The sequence below is a fragment of the Anabrus simplex genome, chromosome 13 (assembly GCF_040414725.1).
Source record: "Anabrus simplex isolate iqAnaSimp1 chromosome 13, ASM4041472v1, whole genome shotgun sequence".
Lineage (NCBI taxonomy): Eukaryota > Metazoa > Arthropoda > Insecta > Orthoptera > Tettigoniidae > Anabrus > Anabrus simplex.
In genome coordinates, this window is record NC_090277.1 from 40,472,716 (window position 1) to 40,491,415 (window position 18,700).

The 18,700-nt window shown below is 39.2% G+C and overlaps 1 protein-coding gene across 1 annotated transcript in view; it reads right to left on the bottom strand.

Annotated features, from left to right (window-relative positions):
• Positions 1-18,468, bottom strand: part of TfIIA-L (transcription factor IIA L) — a 96,445-nt gene extending 77,977 nt beyond the window's left edge. The window contains exon 1 of the mRNA XM_067156899.2: positions 18,306-18,468. Coding sequence (XP_067013000.2) covers positions 18,306-18,329 — 24 coding nt within the window. The 5' untranslated portion in view covers positions 18,330-18,468. The remainder of the gene's footprint in view (positions 1-18,305) is intronic.
• Positions 18,469-18,700: the final 232 nt, after the last annotated feature.

The window sequence follows — 18,700 nt, forward strand, 5'->3', positions numbered from 1 at the left end:
GACTTCAAATTCATTCATATTTTTGCAAACTTTTCTTCCATATGTACGTTTTGCAGAACGACCCCTAGATAGCAATAAAGACCATTACAGCCTATTGAATGGTAGCCAAGTGGCAACATACCAGTTTTCTGGCAAGGCAAAAAACATCTTGTTTCCTAAGCCGTACAGCTTCAGGGACTGCAGGAAGCTTTCCTGAATGTGTTTCACACCGGGTACCAAGATTTTTGAGACTTGTCAAATGTCCCTTAAGTGCACAGACCACTGGGGACATTAGAAGGATGGAGGTAAGAAGGAAAAGCAAGGCCAAAAACAGGGGGGGAAAAAGGAGGGGATGGAATTGCATAAGAAGCCAAGAACTAAACAAGACACAATTGATTCCAGCAATAATTAAACATAATGAAATTGACCTTTAATACCAATAAATAGCTACATAGAATGTATTCTCAAGGAGTATGAAAGGAAGTTATTTGATTTTTGTGGTTTACCATATATTGTGACAATTTTCATCAATACTGCACATTTCATCTTTACAGTTGCAAGTAATTTCTTTAATTCCTGTTATAATAACAAGAGGACATTTACAGTAAGTAAATAGTAGGCTTTAATACCATGACGAAGGCATACAAAAATTGGTGCCCCGTTATGACAAGTGCCTTAATAATGGTGGTATCTGTGTGAGGAATCCAAAGAAAAGAAAACGTTTTCAACAAAAGGTTGTGTTTCTTTGTAAAAGAAAAGTCAGTACTTACTTAAGGCATGGTTTAGACTCGACACATGTGAGGCACGAAGTGTGAGGCCTACATTGCGTATTACCTCCACAAGGACATTATGAGGCTTTCTGGATTCTTACACTGTGGAGCCGTGCTCCGGCCAATGGATCTTGCCACTTGCGGGCTACTTTTGGACGAGGATGCAGAAGATGAAGAGGAAATTATCCTGCACTTTTTTGGTAGTGAGTACTCTTTAAATAGGAAGTACAACTGTGCAATCATCCTCTATTAACACTAATCAGAAGAAAACAATGAAGAGGTCCAACCTCCAAAGTATATAAAAATAATGTTATTTGCTTTAACCCCTGAACGCCCGAAATTTTTATTTTTTGAAATGTTCAATTTTTCTTAATAAACATTCTGAGGATAGGGTATTATTCAAGGAAGATCCATTATTTTGAAGCAAACATGTTTAGTTTCGGAAATATAGGGTGTTGCATATATGCAACGCTAGGCGCTTAAATAGTAGTCTGCAAGGTACCAACACATATGTTGTTTTCTTCGAGAAAATAATGAAAATAAGAGGACAATGAGCATGGAGAAGAAGATAAAAGTCATTGCTGAGTTTATTATTTACTAAGAGACAAAATAAAATAGTTTATATACAATAAGATATTATTTACAGTACCTATTATATATATATATATATATACGGTATATATACAATAATCAAAATAAATATATTTATTGGAAAATTATATTGAAAACTGGCAGGGTATTTAGAGTTCTTCAGTTTACTGGTGTAATCATTTGCTGTGGGTTTCTCTGAAGACTCAGTGATCTGTATGTCCCCTTGTGTGGAACGGAATGAAGCAATTCATGCAGAGCCCAACATCACACTTTACACACGCTGTACTTCGCAAAGTCACTATCAGGAAAGATACCGGAAGGTGGTGAAAAGTCTTTTACAGTCCAATTTCATGTAACTTGAGGTATGAACGGATTTCGATTAGAAACATAATGAGCAGCTGCAGAAGCACTATCATTAGGCGGGACAATATCACACTTATCATTGCAATCTTCCTCCAGTCTTTCTTGGTTGGAAAGAACAACTTCAGCTCCCGCAGCAAGCTGCTTATGACTCAGATTGTCAATAAGCCCTCCCTCGTCCTTATCTGCCAAGTCTTCATCCGAAAGGGGTGTAGGCTCTGGAGGTTCTACATAAATAGTATCTACTCCTTCAATTCGCTTTTCTACTTCCTCGAGAATTTCTGCTAATGTCAAGCCCCTGAAATAAATGTGAAACGAATAAATGGCACTATTCAACTATGATTTCCTCCCTATATGTACGAGATCAAATTTCCTACCACCACTTATTATTATTATTATTATTATTATTATGCATCACAAAACTGGTATATGAGTTTGAATTGCATGCACAGCAACGAAGGGTTATTACGTTAATAACAAACCCTTCAATACCAAATTGGTACATAAGGAAGTGATTTGACAACGGATCCGCCTAGCGTTGTGAATATGCAACGCTGGGAGTATGTGGATCTCACTCGCCCACGAGTTATTAATTGTAAAAGGAATCGTGCTACATTCAAACTCTGATGAATTTACTTCCTGGATTTCCTAATAGAGGTTAATTATTTCTAAATCATAAAATTATATGGCGAATCTTACCTCTTACGGTATGCCATTGTGACAGCTGGAACATACGGCAAACTTCAAACATACACCTTGTCAACAATAAAGCGGTGACTATTGATTAACCGACTCGTAACAAACCACAACACTTCCCTTTACTGAATACGCGCGCAATTTTCATTCTTTTACTGGAAAACAAGTTTATACATTGAAAGAAAAGAGCATCGGCACACCGTTGCACATATGCAACGCTAGGCGTTCATGGGTTAAGTCCCACTAACTACTTTATTCCTGCAGGAGTTCTTTTACGTGCCTATAAATATACCGACAAGAGTTTGACGCGTATTTGAGCACCTTCAAATACCACCGGACTGAGCCATGATCGAACCTGCCAAGTTGATCTCAGAAGGCCAGCGCCTCAACCATCTGAGCCACTCAGCCTGATTCTCCAAAGAATGAAGGAATCGGCAAAAGAAGGGAAGCGGTCATAAAGGAGGTGAAAGACACACTAAGCCTCGCAAACCTAATACCGGCAGGGTCGGAAGGAAACAAGCGTTGGGCAAGGAAGGATAGGTACGAAAAATGAAAGTGAAGAGCCTGACACTCAGAAGACCTGTGGTCACCAATCCACACTCCTACGTCGAGAGGTTTTGGGGTAAACCCTTTTAATCACATCTTACGACAGGCACGGGTTGCTATGGATGTATTTAACTACGCTATCCCACATATATTTTGGTGGGGAAGAGAGTGATGTCTTCACTAATAGAAAATCTAAGGGAGCCTGCAATATTCTTCTAAGCCACCACTTATTAACAGACAGTAAAATTAAATTAATTACTTTCAAGTATCAACAAACCTTTTTCAGAGAATTCTACATTTCATTAAAGATGCGTACATCATTAAAGAAGACATTAGCAAAAGCCGAGCGACAGTTATGGAAGAACCATCTTATTTGGTGAATTTGGACTTGTTCGATAAGTTTCTCGTCCATTTCGTCAGTAAAACTCATCTTATTGCTTGGTGCCAAGCCTCGCACAGACCTGACAGAATGAATCTCTGCGAGGCGATGCAGCAAGGTAGGCCTATTTCAGGGAAGCTGTGCAAACAGCGCACAGCACAACTTCAAAATCCACTCACTATTGCACCTGTAGTTTGAATTTGTGCAAGGCGGTTACATACCTCACACGCATCGAGTCTTAAAAACCAAGCCTTTAGAAAGAATATGCCTCATACAATGGAATGATTCAAGCCCAATATAGAAAGACAGGAACATGAAAATGACACGATAAACAGAATGACAGGTCAGTGTGAAAAGTGAAGCGACAGGAAGCAAAGATCACAGTAATCTTCATACACTGTCACCTTCACACAGATGGGCTCTCTCATTTCCTCTCAGCTCATTTCTGCTTCCCAGATTCATAAGGAGGGACCGACAGACCACAGTGACGGAATTTCCTTTCCCCCCCCACTAGTGGTTTAACATCGCACTAACACATCGAAGATTTTCAGCAAAGCAAGGATGGAAAAGTGCTAGGATTGGGAAGGTAGCAGATGTAGTAGGAAGGTACATTTACCTGGTGTGAAAATGGGAAACCATGGAAAACCATCTTCAGGGCTGCCAACGGTGGAATTTGAACTCACCGTCTCCTGAATGCAGCAAGATCACAGCAATCTTCCTTTATGTGTGAAGTGTTGGATAAGAAGACAAATAGAAGCATAGAAAGGGATGGAAAAAAAAAAAAAAAAAGTTGCTCACAAATAATAAAAGACTGGTTCAGAAGGAAAAAAGAAAGAAACAATGGATGTAAAAGGAACCAAAATTAATGAGGCAAGAGCCCAATTTTTTAACGTGAAAACCACAATATAAGAAAATATGGAGACTGTCCTAGTTCTTTTGTGTTTTCATGTTTGTAATATTTTTCTTTTTACAAGTTGCTTTATGTCACGATACAGATAGGTCTTATGGCGATAATGGGACAGTAAAGGGTTAGGGCACGGAAGGAATCGGCTGTGACCATAACTGAGGTACAGCCCAGGCATTTGCCTGGCGTGAAAATGTGAAACCATGGAAAACCATTTTCAGGGACGCCAACAGCTAGGTTCGAACCCACTATCTCCCGAATATTGGATACTGGCTGCACTTAAAGACTCCTCGTCTTTGATACAGGACTTCATTTGTCACTTTCTTGATCCCTTCCATTAGTTAAATGGGAAGACTAATTTAGTCCAAGCGCAAATCAAGTGTCAGTTCATGCCAGTGCTTCAAAGATCATGCAACTAATCTTTATTGACAAAACTGGAATAGAGAAATATAAAGGTGACTGAGCTCTTTATGTCTTCTCAACTGTGAAATTACTAGTGTTTCGTCCCCATGTGGCAGTAGGCTCATCGGTTGCAATGAAGCACCTTTACAGCATGCTGGCAGCTAGTGAGCCATTGAAAAACCACCGCAAACCTCTATACTTTAAATACTTTTAAAATAATGTAATAATTTACAATGGTATGGCCAGTAAACAGTCAAGTCATTGCATGGCACTGATGTCAGATGTCAGGTTTGTCAAGACCCAATGATGAGAAAATTGAAGATAAGAGAACATTTTCCTTTTAATACTGGCACTGATTTTACATCCCACTAATGACAAGGTTTTCAGAAATGCCGAGTGCCAGAATTTCATCTCGCAGGAGTTCTTTCACGGATTGGTAAATTTTGGGCAGGAAAGACTTGGGAGGGGTATTTTAAAGCGAGCAGCGATGTTGTATAACAGTGAGGTACCATGGAGGCCAGTGTAATACTGTATAAGTTGGGAAGTTACAGTGTAACATGTAACTATCGAAGCGTATTTAATAATAACGGAAGACATAACGGCAGGCAGTAGTGAAAGACCGTCAACTCCTACGACATTTATGTCTGTGTGACAAAACTTACTCTTATTAATGGTTTCAAATTTCTAGGCACGTTGAGATTCATTTATAATACTAACAATACTACCACAGAAGAATCAAAAGCATCAAAATCTGTGTATAGAGGCCATGCTGCCAGTGTTCAGTTGAAGCTTACCAGCACTTCACTGGCTACATAGTGCTCAGTGTGCACAAAAGCTAAATACAGAGCGTGGAACACACCAACTGCTGTTCAAGTCTACATTAGTATGAATCCACACTAAACACAATCAATGAAGCATATGTCATAAGTGACACTCCTAGACAAGGATCACAGCCCAATGGTTGAAGAAGCTTGGTCCCAAGCAGGCCCACTTGATAGTAGTAGCTGTTCTGGAGATTTTCGACACTTACTCGTTTGTAGACATCATTATCCTAGGCTTAGAGATAGTTCACTAAAGATCAGACAGTGGTCTGTATCATCGAAAATCCCCAGAAAACCTGTACATTCCTAACAGATTTCCTGATTTTGAAGTCGGATAGGATGTAGTCTATAATGGATCTGGTCTCCCTACCCACCCATGTGTAGCGGTGAATAGCCTTATGCTTGAAGAATGTATTCATAACTGCTAAAGCCATACTAGGACAGAAGTGCAGCAAATGCTTCCCATTCCTATTAGCTTCCATATCTTCCCCCACATTTACCAATCACCCTTTTGTATCCTTCAGTTCTATTTCCAACTCTCGCATTGAAATCGCCCATTAGCACTATCCTGTCCTTGCTGTTGACCCTAACTACGATGTCACTCAATGCTTCATAAAACTTGTCAACTTCATCCTCATCTGCACCCTCACATGGTGAATACACTAAGATAATTCTCGTCCTAATTCCTCCAACTGCCAAATCTACCCTCATCATTCGCTCATTTATATGCCTATCTGAAACTATGAGTATTCCTGATGAAAAGCCCTACCCCATACTCTGCCCTTCCCTTTTCAACACCCGTCAAGTACACTTTATAATCTCCTATCTCTTCCTGTTATCTCCACTTACCTGAATATCACTTGCTCCTAGCACATCCAGATACATCCTCTTTGCTGGCTCAGCCAGTTCTACTTTCTTTCTTCCATAAGCCCCATTAATATTGATAGCTCCCCATCAAATTCCATTTCGTTCGCCAAGTTGCTTCCAAGGAGTCCCTCGCCTGTCAAATGGGAGTGGGACTCCATAACTCCCATAGGTCTGAGGCTTGCTTAAAATGTTCTGATCTCAGTAAATTCATGAAGCAGGAAGCTACCCTACTTACACATAGTCTAAGTAAGGATCTCTCCTCTAACAAGTTAAGGACCACCGGTGGATTGTATAGTCCTAGTCACCTGAGCACAAGGAAGGCCATGACTCAGAATATGTCCGAGATGCCCACTCCCATTCCGTAGCAACAGGTATCCCGACTCTCCGGACCTCTTTAGGCCACTCAGCTGTTGCCCATGGTTCACGAACTAGGACGTGACTATAATAACCCACACCATGAACCATATGAATGTAATGTTTTCTGATAATGTTAGACGTGTTTGAATTGTCTAGTGCAAATAAATAAAGAATATGTACTATTACACCTTTACTAAGCAGAAACTGTCTTTAGCAAACATTCTTTCCAGTTCCTTGAGATTCCTTAAGACAGGTTTTACTGTACTGTTATACTAACAGTGTTGTGGCTGAAAGTTCTAGTGTTCTGTAAAGGCACTTCCCATAATCAGATCAAAACAAATCGCATGGCTCAACAGCAAGCAACTGCAGATTAAGAGGTGATGTGTAGTCAGCACAATGAATCCTCTCTGCCTTTATTCCTCGCTTTCTAAACCGGGGCTGTCATCTCACCATCTGATAGGTCCTCAACTATAATCATGTAGGCTGAGTGGACCTCGAACCAGCCTTCAGACACAGATAAAAATCCCTGAACTGGCCAGGAATCAAACCCCGGAGCCACCGCGTAAGAGGCAGGCATGTTACCCCTGAACTTCAGGGCAGGCTTCCATAATCAGACACGAGCTATTATTATTATTATTATTATTATGGTGTATTCTGGTTTAACAGGGTACTCTGGGGCCACCTCACAGGGGACTAGGAGTTAGGCTAGAACTGCTCTCTCCTAAGTGGCCAATGTCTTCCAAACAGAGTGCTGTCTCCCTTGTTCTGTTGACAGTTTACAGACAGCAGCCAGCCATATCCAATGTACGCTGTGGGGAGCGGAGAGTAATCTATGAGGCGCGTCTAAGTTTGGAAGTTCATATGATGTACAAACTTCATCTCATTTTTAATGAGTTATTGTTATCCTCAGATTCTCTGTACAGTAAGCTAGGCAAGAAGCTCTTCAACTTCTATTTGAAACTAGTATACTTTCATGGAAACACACTACCTTACCTAAAATTTTACAAATGCTGACTAGAAAGGCTGGCAAATCAGATCCTGATTGCACAAGTCTGGACATTAGTTGCTGCCACACATCTATGACAACAATTAAAGGACCAGCTTTTCAGATCTGAACCTATACCACCCATGGCACCAATTTGCACCCATTCAAGCTTAATGACAATAAACCACTAGACAATGTCACTGCCACCACATCGCTAGGCTACAAGAATACATTCTTCTTTCTCAGCCTTCCTCTTTGGCCTGAAGCTCATAGTCAGTCAGTGCACAAACTGTAACTGAACAGATCACTGTGCTGTGCAGATGGATTTCTGTGCATTCTGAGTTGAGGTGGTGAAACTTTTTTAATGGTAAATGTATCATCATAATCGTGTTTCCTTGAGTGACTGTTCACTCAGAAAAATACATAATAAAGAGCAGGATGTGAATTTAGTGGAATGTTCCACCTTCCGCATCAGTTTCACCTCTTGCCGGGAAGGTTAACTATTCGACCAGAACAAACTTGTGCAAATATCAAAACTATTACAGTACCTAAAGCTAGGTTTCAGTAGCATTCTCGTGAATAACCAGGAATGGGAACAGCGTGTTCTTTGCCTGGATATTTTAGCCAATGATAGTTTGAAAGCTGCAAAATTTACAAGACACTTCCAGATAAAACATCCAGAATATGGGAGAAAACCTATTGACTTTTTTAAGCATCACAAGCAACCACTGAAAGAAAAGCACGCTACAATTCTTAAGAAAGCACTAAGAGCATCATTAAAGGTTTTAACTGGCATTATTTGCTGTTGCAAGTAAGCAATCATCACCACCCCCCACAAGTTTGATCCTTTTCCAAAATCTGTACAGATATTCAAGAAGAGAATAAACAGCAACAGAGAAAATAAATGAAATGTTGGAGGGCATTCGACCAGTGCAGGTTATTATAAATAAAAAATGTGTGTGAATAAATTAATTCCATCCCCTGGTCTATGGAGTTTGGACAGCCGAAGTAGGGGATTGCCTGTAGGGGTGAAGTACAGTGGGGACTTCGAGGGCCCTGGGACTGCTAAGGTAGCTGTGAAGGCCCTTCAAGAACTCTGAAAAGTGGTGGCAAAAGGGGCTCTGGTTAAGACGCAGCAGGTCGTTATGCTACTTATGTTCCAAAATGGGTAAAAAAATAAATAAGTAAATAAATGCAATGTAAATTTCAATCTTATACCACTTGCATAGTATTATTTGAAGTAAATCCACATACTGTATATGAGTTGACTATGTTTGCAAGTACAGGAGATATTTTAAGTAGAATTTTGTAAACAATATAAATTTATTGAGGATGAGCTGTGTGTTTAATAGAAAAAATTGTTAGTGTAAATTGTATAATATTGTATTCTAGGAAAATTTTCTTCTTCTCTTCTTAATTTAAAATTTAGTGCTTGACAATAATGTATTTTAGTGTACCATTTGCCACCAAGGTAGGTAGACACCTCATTTGCAAATAAAGAGATTTTGATTTGATTTTTTTGAAGTTGAACTGGTCTACTACTTGCAGGGAAATTAACTATGAGTAGATAAGAAGCAAATTTGAGGGCTTTTCCCCCACAACATTGCTCCACTTGCTTTATCATAGGCTCAGTGAACCACTCAAAAACCACATTCTTCCCTTCTATGAATGGCTACCACCTTCTACTCTTAAGGTGTTTATTTAAATTTTCTTCCTGTTCCTTTAAGTAATGGTTATGATTTACAATACATTGTGGTTACGGCACAAGTTAGTGTTAGTAAAATCACATGTTTACCTGCATCTAAAATGGAAGATCAGTGGCATATACTGAGGGCTACCAAGGCTATCGGTGAAACGCAAACCTCAAATGCTTTTTTTTGCTAGTTGTTTTACGTCGCACCGACACAGATAGGTCTTACGGCGACGATGGGACAGGAAAGGGCTAGGAGTGGGAAGGAAGCGGCCGTGGCCTTAATTAAGGTATAGCCCCAGCATTTGCCTGGTGTGAAAATGGGAAACCACGGAAAACCATTTTCAGGGCTGCCGACAGTGGGGTTCGAACCTACTATCTCCCGAATACTGGATACTGGCCGCACTTAAGCAACTGCAGCTATCGAGCTCGGTAAACCTCAAATGAGAACAATGGAAATCTAAAGCACATTATAATGTAAGCATATGGCACATTCTTCCAATTACAAAACTTCAATACAATGAGAAAAAACGTTGCACGTATTTCTGAGAGCAAGGCATCGGAGAAAGATACTGCAGCCCAGACTCCGCTCTCCTCTCCCCTCGAACCACCTCACGCAGCTTGCTGATTGTATGCTCGATAGGTGCGGGGACCGGGAGGATAGGTATGCTAGGCTTCGGTCTATCAGATAGCCACTGTTATATACTTCCTCACCTTATACTCATAGATAACAGAGTGCTGACATTTCACTCCAGTTACTTCTACATCCTAGTAGGAAGACACTATAGGGCTGCTGTTATAAGAGTAATATAGTTTTCTTTGTATAGGTAGATCTGCTAAAATGAAATGCATTCTTTCAGGTGTAGTGTTCTCTTTTGTTGGTTGGAATGGAACCCATTATCATGGGACGGACATCACCGCTGATCTCCCGAGGAAGCTAATAAACCAGTGAATTATACGTATGACTTCTTGTAATGCTGTAAAATTCAAAATGTGTATTTTATAATAATAATAATAATAATAATAATAATAATAATAATAATAATAATAATAATAATAATAATAATAATAATAATAATATAATAATAATAATAATAATAATGGTGCACGGCATCTGTACAGGCTTGGTAGCGACCTGATGAGGATGAAATGAATGGCGAAGAAGTCATAAACACCCAGTCCCCAAGCCACGGGAATTAATGGTCCTAGGAGGGGGTTGATTCTGAGAACTGAACCGGGGCCATCGTACTAAAGGCAAGCATTCTATCCATTTAGCCACAAAGCCAGACTTTAATTTGCTAAACCTTAGGCACTGGTCAGGTGTTCAGCTTTGACAGTAGCAGAGACTGGGACAGTAGCTTCTGAAACAGCTTTGACAACGCAGCAGGCTACTCCGTTGGCTATTGGCTGCAGCCCAAAACTCTTAAAAGGCTTGACATTCACTAAACCAACCATCGAAAAGGGGTAACCTAAGTCTAGTGATAGCCCACGTCTTGGACTCAGCATACGCCACTGAAGATCATACTGGTTTTATGCTAAAACAGGAGTAAAATTCAGTGACCATTATTAAATATTATTTCAACATGGGAAATATACAGGGTGGTTGAAAATAATGTGAACCGGGTACATGACCGTAAGAGGGTTGGTCATACCGATAAATAATTTGAAAGAAATAATTTGACATCTCTTGCTGTTGTCAATTAATGAGCTGCTAAATTTAGCCAATTAGATTGCTTTGCAAGCGAATTAAAATGGGCTTTGCAAGGCAATGTTGCTAAATCTGCACGTGGCTTAAGACGGCTTGAGAACACCAATGGAAGAAGGAAACTTTCGCCAGTGGAGGAGTGTGAACACAGACCTTCCGAACTTACAGGATCGCGCCATAGAAAATACACTGATGACACCGGCTGAAACTCACAGTATGTTTGTGTTTGATGCTGATTTCTCGGCATAGCTCTCAAGCCTGTCTTAAGCAATGTACAGATTCAGCAACACCGGCCCGCAAAGCGATCTGAATGGCTAACTTCAGCAGCTGAGAAAATGAGAATGCCGAGAGATATCGAATTATTTCCTTCAAATTATTTATCAGTATGACCAACACATTTACATCAATATACCCGGTTACATTGCTTCCGACCACCCTGTACATACACATCACAAGCCCACCTAGTGGCCATGATCGTTAAGGCGCTGAAGTCTAAATGGTCTGACACCGTGGTTAGCCGGTTTGAGTCCCGTTGCTAGAAAAAATTTCACCATCAGAATGATGGCCAACAGGATAGGGGAGGCAGTTGAATACAATTTGTAAACACTAGATTGCGTGCCAAAAGCCTGGATTATGTTCCAAACTTGTCCACAGTGCTCATACGGAGTGAGAGCATATTATGAACATTAAAACAAGAATAACAGTTAACACCACCTTTCCAATACTTATCTTTCCTTATATTTAGGAAATAAACATTACAACAGGCGTTGTAAGATGGGACGTAAGCATCTTCAGCCAAATAAATCTTAGCCTAAAGTTAGGTCAGGGCCCCAAACCTAGTGTCCTTAAAATATATGTTACCCTAAGAATCAACATTTACATTTAGAAAATCAAATAGACTTAAAACTAGTGTGAAAAAAACATAGAATGTTACAACATGGCTAAGAGAAAAACACACAATCGTGTTGAAACAGAGGATAAAAACAGAAAGTACAATAAAGAGCTGGTAGTGAAATAATTAAAATCATTAGGATATCATAGCTATCAGTCAGTCAATCAGAAATGTTCAAACAAAAAACAAGAGTACCGGTACCTAGTAACTAGATAACATCATTCATTTCATCTCATTAACTCCTCTCATGAGGTTTACATCAGGAAGGGCATCCGGTCCTGAAAACTCGCTTCAAAGATTCATCTCACTTCATAACCGACCCTGTAGAGAAATGGGACAAGGGTTGGACATGCAGACTTACATACATACTGTATATATACACACACAGCCCACACACCTTTCTTTACAAGGGCACTGTGCTTAATCATTATCTTTTGTCAAAATTTTCATAAAATGTAGGCTATCTAGCTGTTGTGGAATTCTTTGCTTTATTAATCACTTCTCAAAACGATGATGCAAGACTCAATACGACAAAGAAATAATTTGTTAATTATTTGTACTATTGGTCCAGGGCCAGCCATTATCCATTTTAGGCTTTGAACTGTCCATGACATTCATGGACAAAGATATTCAGACTTCACAGACATAATACTAGACATTCTTTCGTACAAACCCTGGACCTCAAGAGGTTAAAGGTAACAAAAAACATGTTTAAGTCATGGTTGTATGTATATATATATATTGATGTTTTAATAATAATAATAATAATAATAATAATAATAATAATAATAATAATAATAATATTAATATTAATAATTAATAATAATAAGAAGAAGGTCTGATGGCCACCGAATTTTACTCTTGATTTCCCTTATCTTACGTTTAAAACAGAAATTTGCATGAAATTTCACTAAAATTAATGTGTGTCATAACCCAGTTTTGGATTTCGCTTTTTTAACTCTCTTGCTTTAATCACACTGAAATCTTCCTTTATCACTCTCCTTTATTACAAAACTTGTTCTTGCTGTGATAGAACTTCCATTTTTCTCTTATGTAGGCTACACTTGCCATGACAACGCATTCACTGCTCTATAGTATGGCAACAATAAAAATTAATTAAGTTTATTAAAAAGGAATTCTTCCCCTGCGAACCATGTGACCTTAACTGTGGTGGGTAGGCTTGTGCATCCCAAATTAGCAGATGGCCAAGCTGCAGGTGCAACCATGTCAGATGGGTATCTGTCAAGAGACCAGACTAACAAATGGTTAATTGATTGGGGGAGGAGGGGGGGTAGCAGCCTTTGGGAAGTTGCAAGGGCAGCAGTCTAGATGATTAACTGATATGATCTTGTAATAAGACTCAACATGGCTTAGCTGTGTTGATACTGCTACACGGCTGAAATCAACGGGGAAACTACAGCCGTAACTAAGACCTGAGAACATTCAACTCTCTCTGTATAAATGATGTACCAATGACTGCATCCTCCTGGGTAAAATATTCCCCCATTTGGATCTCCGGGTGGGAGCTACATGAGAGGAGGCAATCAACAGGAAGAAGTATACCAACATTCTGAGAGTCGGAGCATGGAATGTTAGAAGTTTGAATCGTGGTAGGTAAGAGAATCTAAAACGGGAGATGGATAGACTAAAGTTAGATGTAGTTGGTGTAAGTGAAGTAAGTTAGCAGGACGAGCAGGATTTTTAATCAGGCGACTACAGAATTATTAACATAAAATCAAACAGGGGAAATGTAAGAGTTGGTCTAATAATGAATACCAAATCAATGCCCACCACAATAGTGCAGGTCTATATGCCTACTAGTTCAGCAAATGATGAAGAAATCTATATAAAAAGAGATAGAAGATTTAGGTAATACAATATGTTAAAGGTGATGAGAATCTAACTGTGATGGGAGACTGGAATGCAGTGGTAGGCCAAAGAAGAGAAGGTAATAGAGTATGCTAAGAGAATTCGGACTGGGGCAAAAGAATGAAAGAGGAAGTTGGCTGGTTGAATTCTGCACCGATCGTAATTTAGTCCTCGCTAATACTTGGTTCAAACACCACAAACGACGGCTGTATACGTGGACAAGACCTGGAGACACTAGAAGGTATCAAATAGACTTCCTTATGATTAGGCAGAGATTCAGAAACCAGGTATTGGATTGCAAAACTTTCCCAGGAGCAGATGTGGCCTGACCACAACTTGTTAGTCATGAAATGTCATCTGAAGCTGAAGAAATTAGTGAAAGGAAGGAATGGAAGGAGATGGGACCTTGACAAGTTGAAAGAAAAGAGTGTGAGGGATTGTTTCAAGGAACATGTTGCACAAGGACTAAATGAAAAAAGACTGAAGGAAACACAAAAGAGGAAAAACAGGCCGGCATGAGGAATGAGGTCAGTAGGGCTGCTGAAAACATGTTAGGAAGAAAGGAAAGATCAACTACAAATCAACGGACAACTCGAGAGATACTAGAACTGACTGATCATCATCATCATCGTTGTACCGTTCCAGTTTCTGGGGTACTGTTAATGAGCCTCTTCCACTTCTTTGAGAAGTCATGGAGAACATCATCCACTGTCCATCCTCTGGAAACTAGATCAACCTTGATCACTTGTCCCAAATGAGCAAATTTATAATACCAATATAAATGGTCCGTTATTGGACATTATAAATTTTCCAGCTAACTCATTCCTGGTTGCCAGCGTTTTGCCCTCGTGTGCTAGGTTGGACTCATCAGCTGGTACCTAACACACCTACCAAGATGCTGGCTAGTGCATACCGTGGAGGCCACTGCGTAGGCCACCGAGACTTTGTCTCTTTACCAAAAATTGATGCCTGCTTGGCCATCAACCTTGATCATGTCCATCCATCAAGTTTTAGGCCTTCCTGCAGGTCTTTTCCCCTCCACCTGTCTCCACATTTATTCTGGCTGTTTTTGTCGGCTCCATCCTCATCACATGCCTGTACCACCGTAGTCTGGATGTGCCAATTCTGTCTAATAGGGATGTCTTTATTCCGGCTTCCTTCATCACCTCCTCATTTCTTAACTTGTCCATATTGGTCTTCTGGATGATAGATCTAAGAAATTTCATCTCTGATATTTGCAGTCTTGATGAATATCTTTTTGTGAGGGTGCATGCTTCAATACCATAGGTCAATCAATATTGGTATGAAATAGCTGTTAAACATCATCAGTTTGGCCAGTTTTGGAATCATGTCATCCCACAAAAGTGTTCTAGAACTGCCTGATGAATGATGAAAATACAAGAATGCAAAAACTTAAGAGGGTAGAAAACAACACAGACGATTTAAGCCCACATACACGACATTCGTAAATTTAGAAAAGGCATTCAATAATACTGATTGGACCAAGCCAGTTGAGATTCTGAAGGTGATCGGGATCAGATACCACGGACGAAGAATATCTACAATCTGTATAAAAAACAGTCTGCAGTGATAAGAATCGAAGGCTTTGAAAAAGAAGCAGCAATCCAGAAAGGAGTGAGGCAAGGCTGCAGTTTGCCACTCCCCCCCTTCTTTTCAATGTAAAAAGAACAATCAGCAAAGGAAACCAAAGAGGAATTTGGAATGGGAATCACAATCCAAGGAGAGGAAATCAAAACCCTGAGCTTTGCTGATGATATTGTTAGTTTATCTGAGACTGCAGAAGATCTGGAGAAGTTGCTAAATGGTATGGACAGTCTTGGGGAAGGAGGACAAGATGAAAATAAATAAGTCCAAAACAAAAGTAACGGAGTGCAGTCCAACAAGTCAGGTGATACAGGAAATATTAAATTAGGACATTAAGTTTTAAAGGTAACGGATGAATATTATTACTTGAGTAGTAAAATAACCAACGATGGTAGACGGACATAAAATTCAAATTAGCACAAGCATGGAAGGCCTTCAAACATTGATATAGGAATTAGAAAGATGTTTTTGAAGACTTTCGTTTGCAGCAAGGCATTGTATGGAAGTGAAACATGTATGATAACTAGCTCAGAAAGAAAAATAATAGAAACTTTTGAAATATGGTGTTACAGAAGAATGCTGAAGTTGAGATGGGTAGATTGAATCATGAAGATATACAGAAACAAATTGGTGAAAGGAGATTGATTTGGCTAAATTTGACCAGAAGAAGCTACAGAATGATGGGACACATCTTAACACACCCAGGATTCGTTTAGCTGGTTTTTGAGGGAAGTGTAGCTGGTAAGAACACTAGCGGTAGACCTAAGTATGAATATGACAAGCAGATTAGAACAGATGGATGTAGTATTTACATAGAAATGAAAAGGTTAGCACAGGATAGGGTGGCATGAAGAGCTGCATCAAACCAATCTATGGACTGATGACTCAAACAGGAAGAAATTTGCACAAAGTGCATAAGCTGGTAAATTACAATTACAATCAGACATTCTAAGCACAGTGCATATAGGGGTGTACTGGTACAGGGACATAAAACATAGGGGTTATTTTTTTCCCCACAGTGTCCTGGTCTTATGAAAGGAGATAGGCATATATCATTGAGTTATGTCCAAAATTCATGGTCGTTAAGTCAGGAAGGTCACCTTAAAAAGAGTCGGACTTATGAGAATATAATTCTGTCTTGGATAAAAGTCATAAAGAATAGGAGCAGTGTGAAGGTGACAAATTCTGTTCACAGCCACCTTTGAAATGAAATGAAGGAGGTTGCCTAAGCTTTAAATTCAATGAACATTAAAACAGTTGCCAGAGAAGCCCGTCACATTGTTATGAGCGAAATACAGGAAAGATATTAATAATCTAGAAAATTCCATTCATTCATAAAATTTGCAATTCACAAGCAAAACTTCACCCCCCCGCCAAAGTGCATAGCCAGATCGTCTTAAGTATTTTGATAATTTGTGAAATAGGCCAAGACGTGAACCATCATTTAATCACAAAAACAATACATTTCAGAAAGTTAACACTGTTAACTACTGACGAAACAAACAATGCTTCGGTAACCTGAAACAAATCCAGACATCCTTACATAACTCCATTCTTCAGGGAAGGTGCTGGCTGCAGTATCCACGCAAAAGGAATCAATAATAGCAGCCCATAAATGTGCCTTGCATAAGAATAGGAAAATAACACTGAATTGTGAGTACCCTACTTTACAAAACTGTATTATTGTCCCTAAGGAAATTACTTCAGTGTCCTCAACACCATGTGCCCGGTTTTCACACTCACATTCTGGCCCCACCTTCTTTAAATTACAGCTGCCATAGTGTACTATTCTGTTATTCCTTCTCTGAGGCACGGTAAAATATCTCTTGCTTTACACCAAAAAATTCTCATTAAATTTAGAGGTCCAATACAAATGTCCTTCATCTTAATAAATGACTCTCACCTTAAAGGAGGAATTGATTTGTCATTTGTGGTGTGCACAAAATACAGGTAGCCTACCAGTACTGAACAAAACTCTTCTGTTTGAAAAGTGAGAAACTCGGGCATTAAAAATGTTGAAAGCCACTTACGAAGTTCAATTACACTGACAGCACCTAACAGTGACAACAGTAACTCAAGTTTCAATAATGAATTGGAGAAGAAACAGGATTGTTAAACGACATGCAAAATCATAAGTAAAATGTTTAATTCTGATAGCCCAGAAAATTCAGAAACTCGTTCAGTTTTAGATAAGTTTTCTAAGTAGTTTTAGCTCATTTGCGGACAATTATGCGTTTGTACTTCTCAAGCCGTCAATGCCAGTGGATCAAGGTTCAAATTCCAGTTTATGTGCATGTAGAAAACATAAGCTGTTTACTCTAACTTGCGATTTTCATTCACCATGAAAAGAAAACAACGAACACCAATAATTCTCAGTCTCATCTTCGTCTTTACCATAGGGCCTACCCAAAATTCGGCAAGTTATGTCTCGTAGGAAAAAAAGAAAAAAGTAATACAGTTATTTATAACAAAACATAAATAGATTCTTCAAAATACGTATAAGAACGGTCCCTCGGGAGTGATAATTATGAAAATGTATTCTTTACGTAACTTACGTTACAAAACTGTAAACGACACATCCAACTGAAATATAAATGCATGATGTTATAGGAATTTATTCAATTTAACTAATCACTAATTACTCAGAAACTTAATCAATAAATCATGAATGTCGACCCTACATAGTCAGAAATCGTATTACCGGCTTACTTACGAACTTCCGCACTTACTCTGAATTATAGCCTACAGATTTTTCACCTAGAGAACATTTAGGGTCGTTTTACGCCGCAATGGAGTTTGAAGATGATGTGTCATCACATCACTTGATAAACGGCCGTAAATAGCATACCCTCATAATCATTTTTTTATTCTGTTCAACTCTACTCACCACGTTCGCCTGGCTCTGGGTCATTGCAGCGCTTTATATATTGAAAATACCATACAGACTCCACTTATCGCTATACGGGCTTCGGAGAAGCCAGTTTCCAACCAGTTCTGGAGCTCTTTTATACTTTCTCTCGCCTTCCCATTCCACCTTATACAAGGATGAGACTTACGTCACATCCGTCATAGTAGTCATCGAACTACACACATGAAGAGTATATTATATTATAAGCAACAAAGTAGAAAATATTACTAGTACCTGTTTTGATTAATACAAATTTAAATTTAAACTCCCGTTAAATCTTAAAATAAGATAACAGTCATGGAAAATAATACATGAATTTAGTACATCCATAATTACTCCATGAGTGCTGTTATTCTCTTTAACTTCCGCTTCAT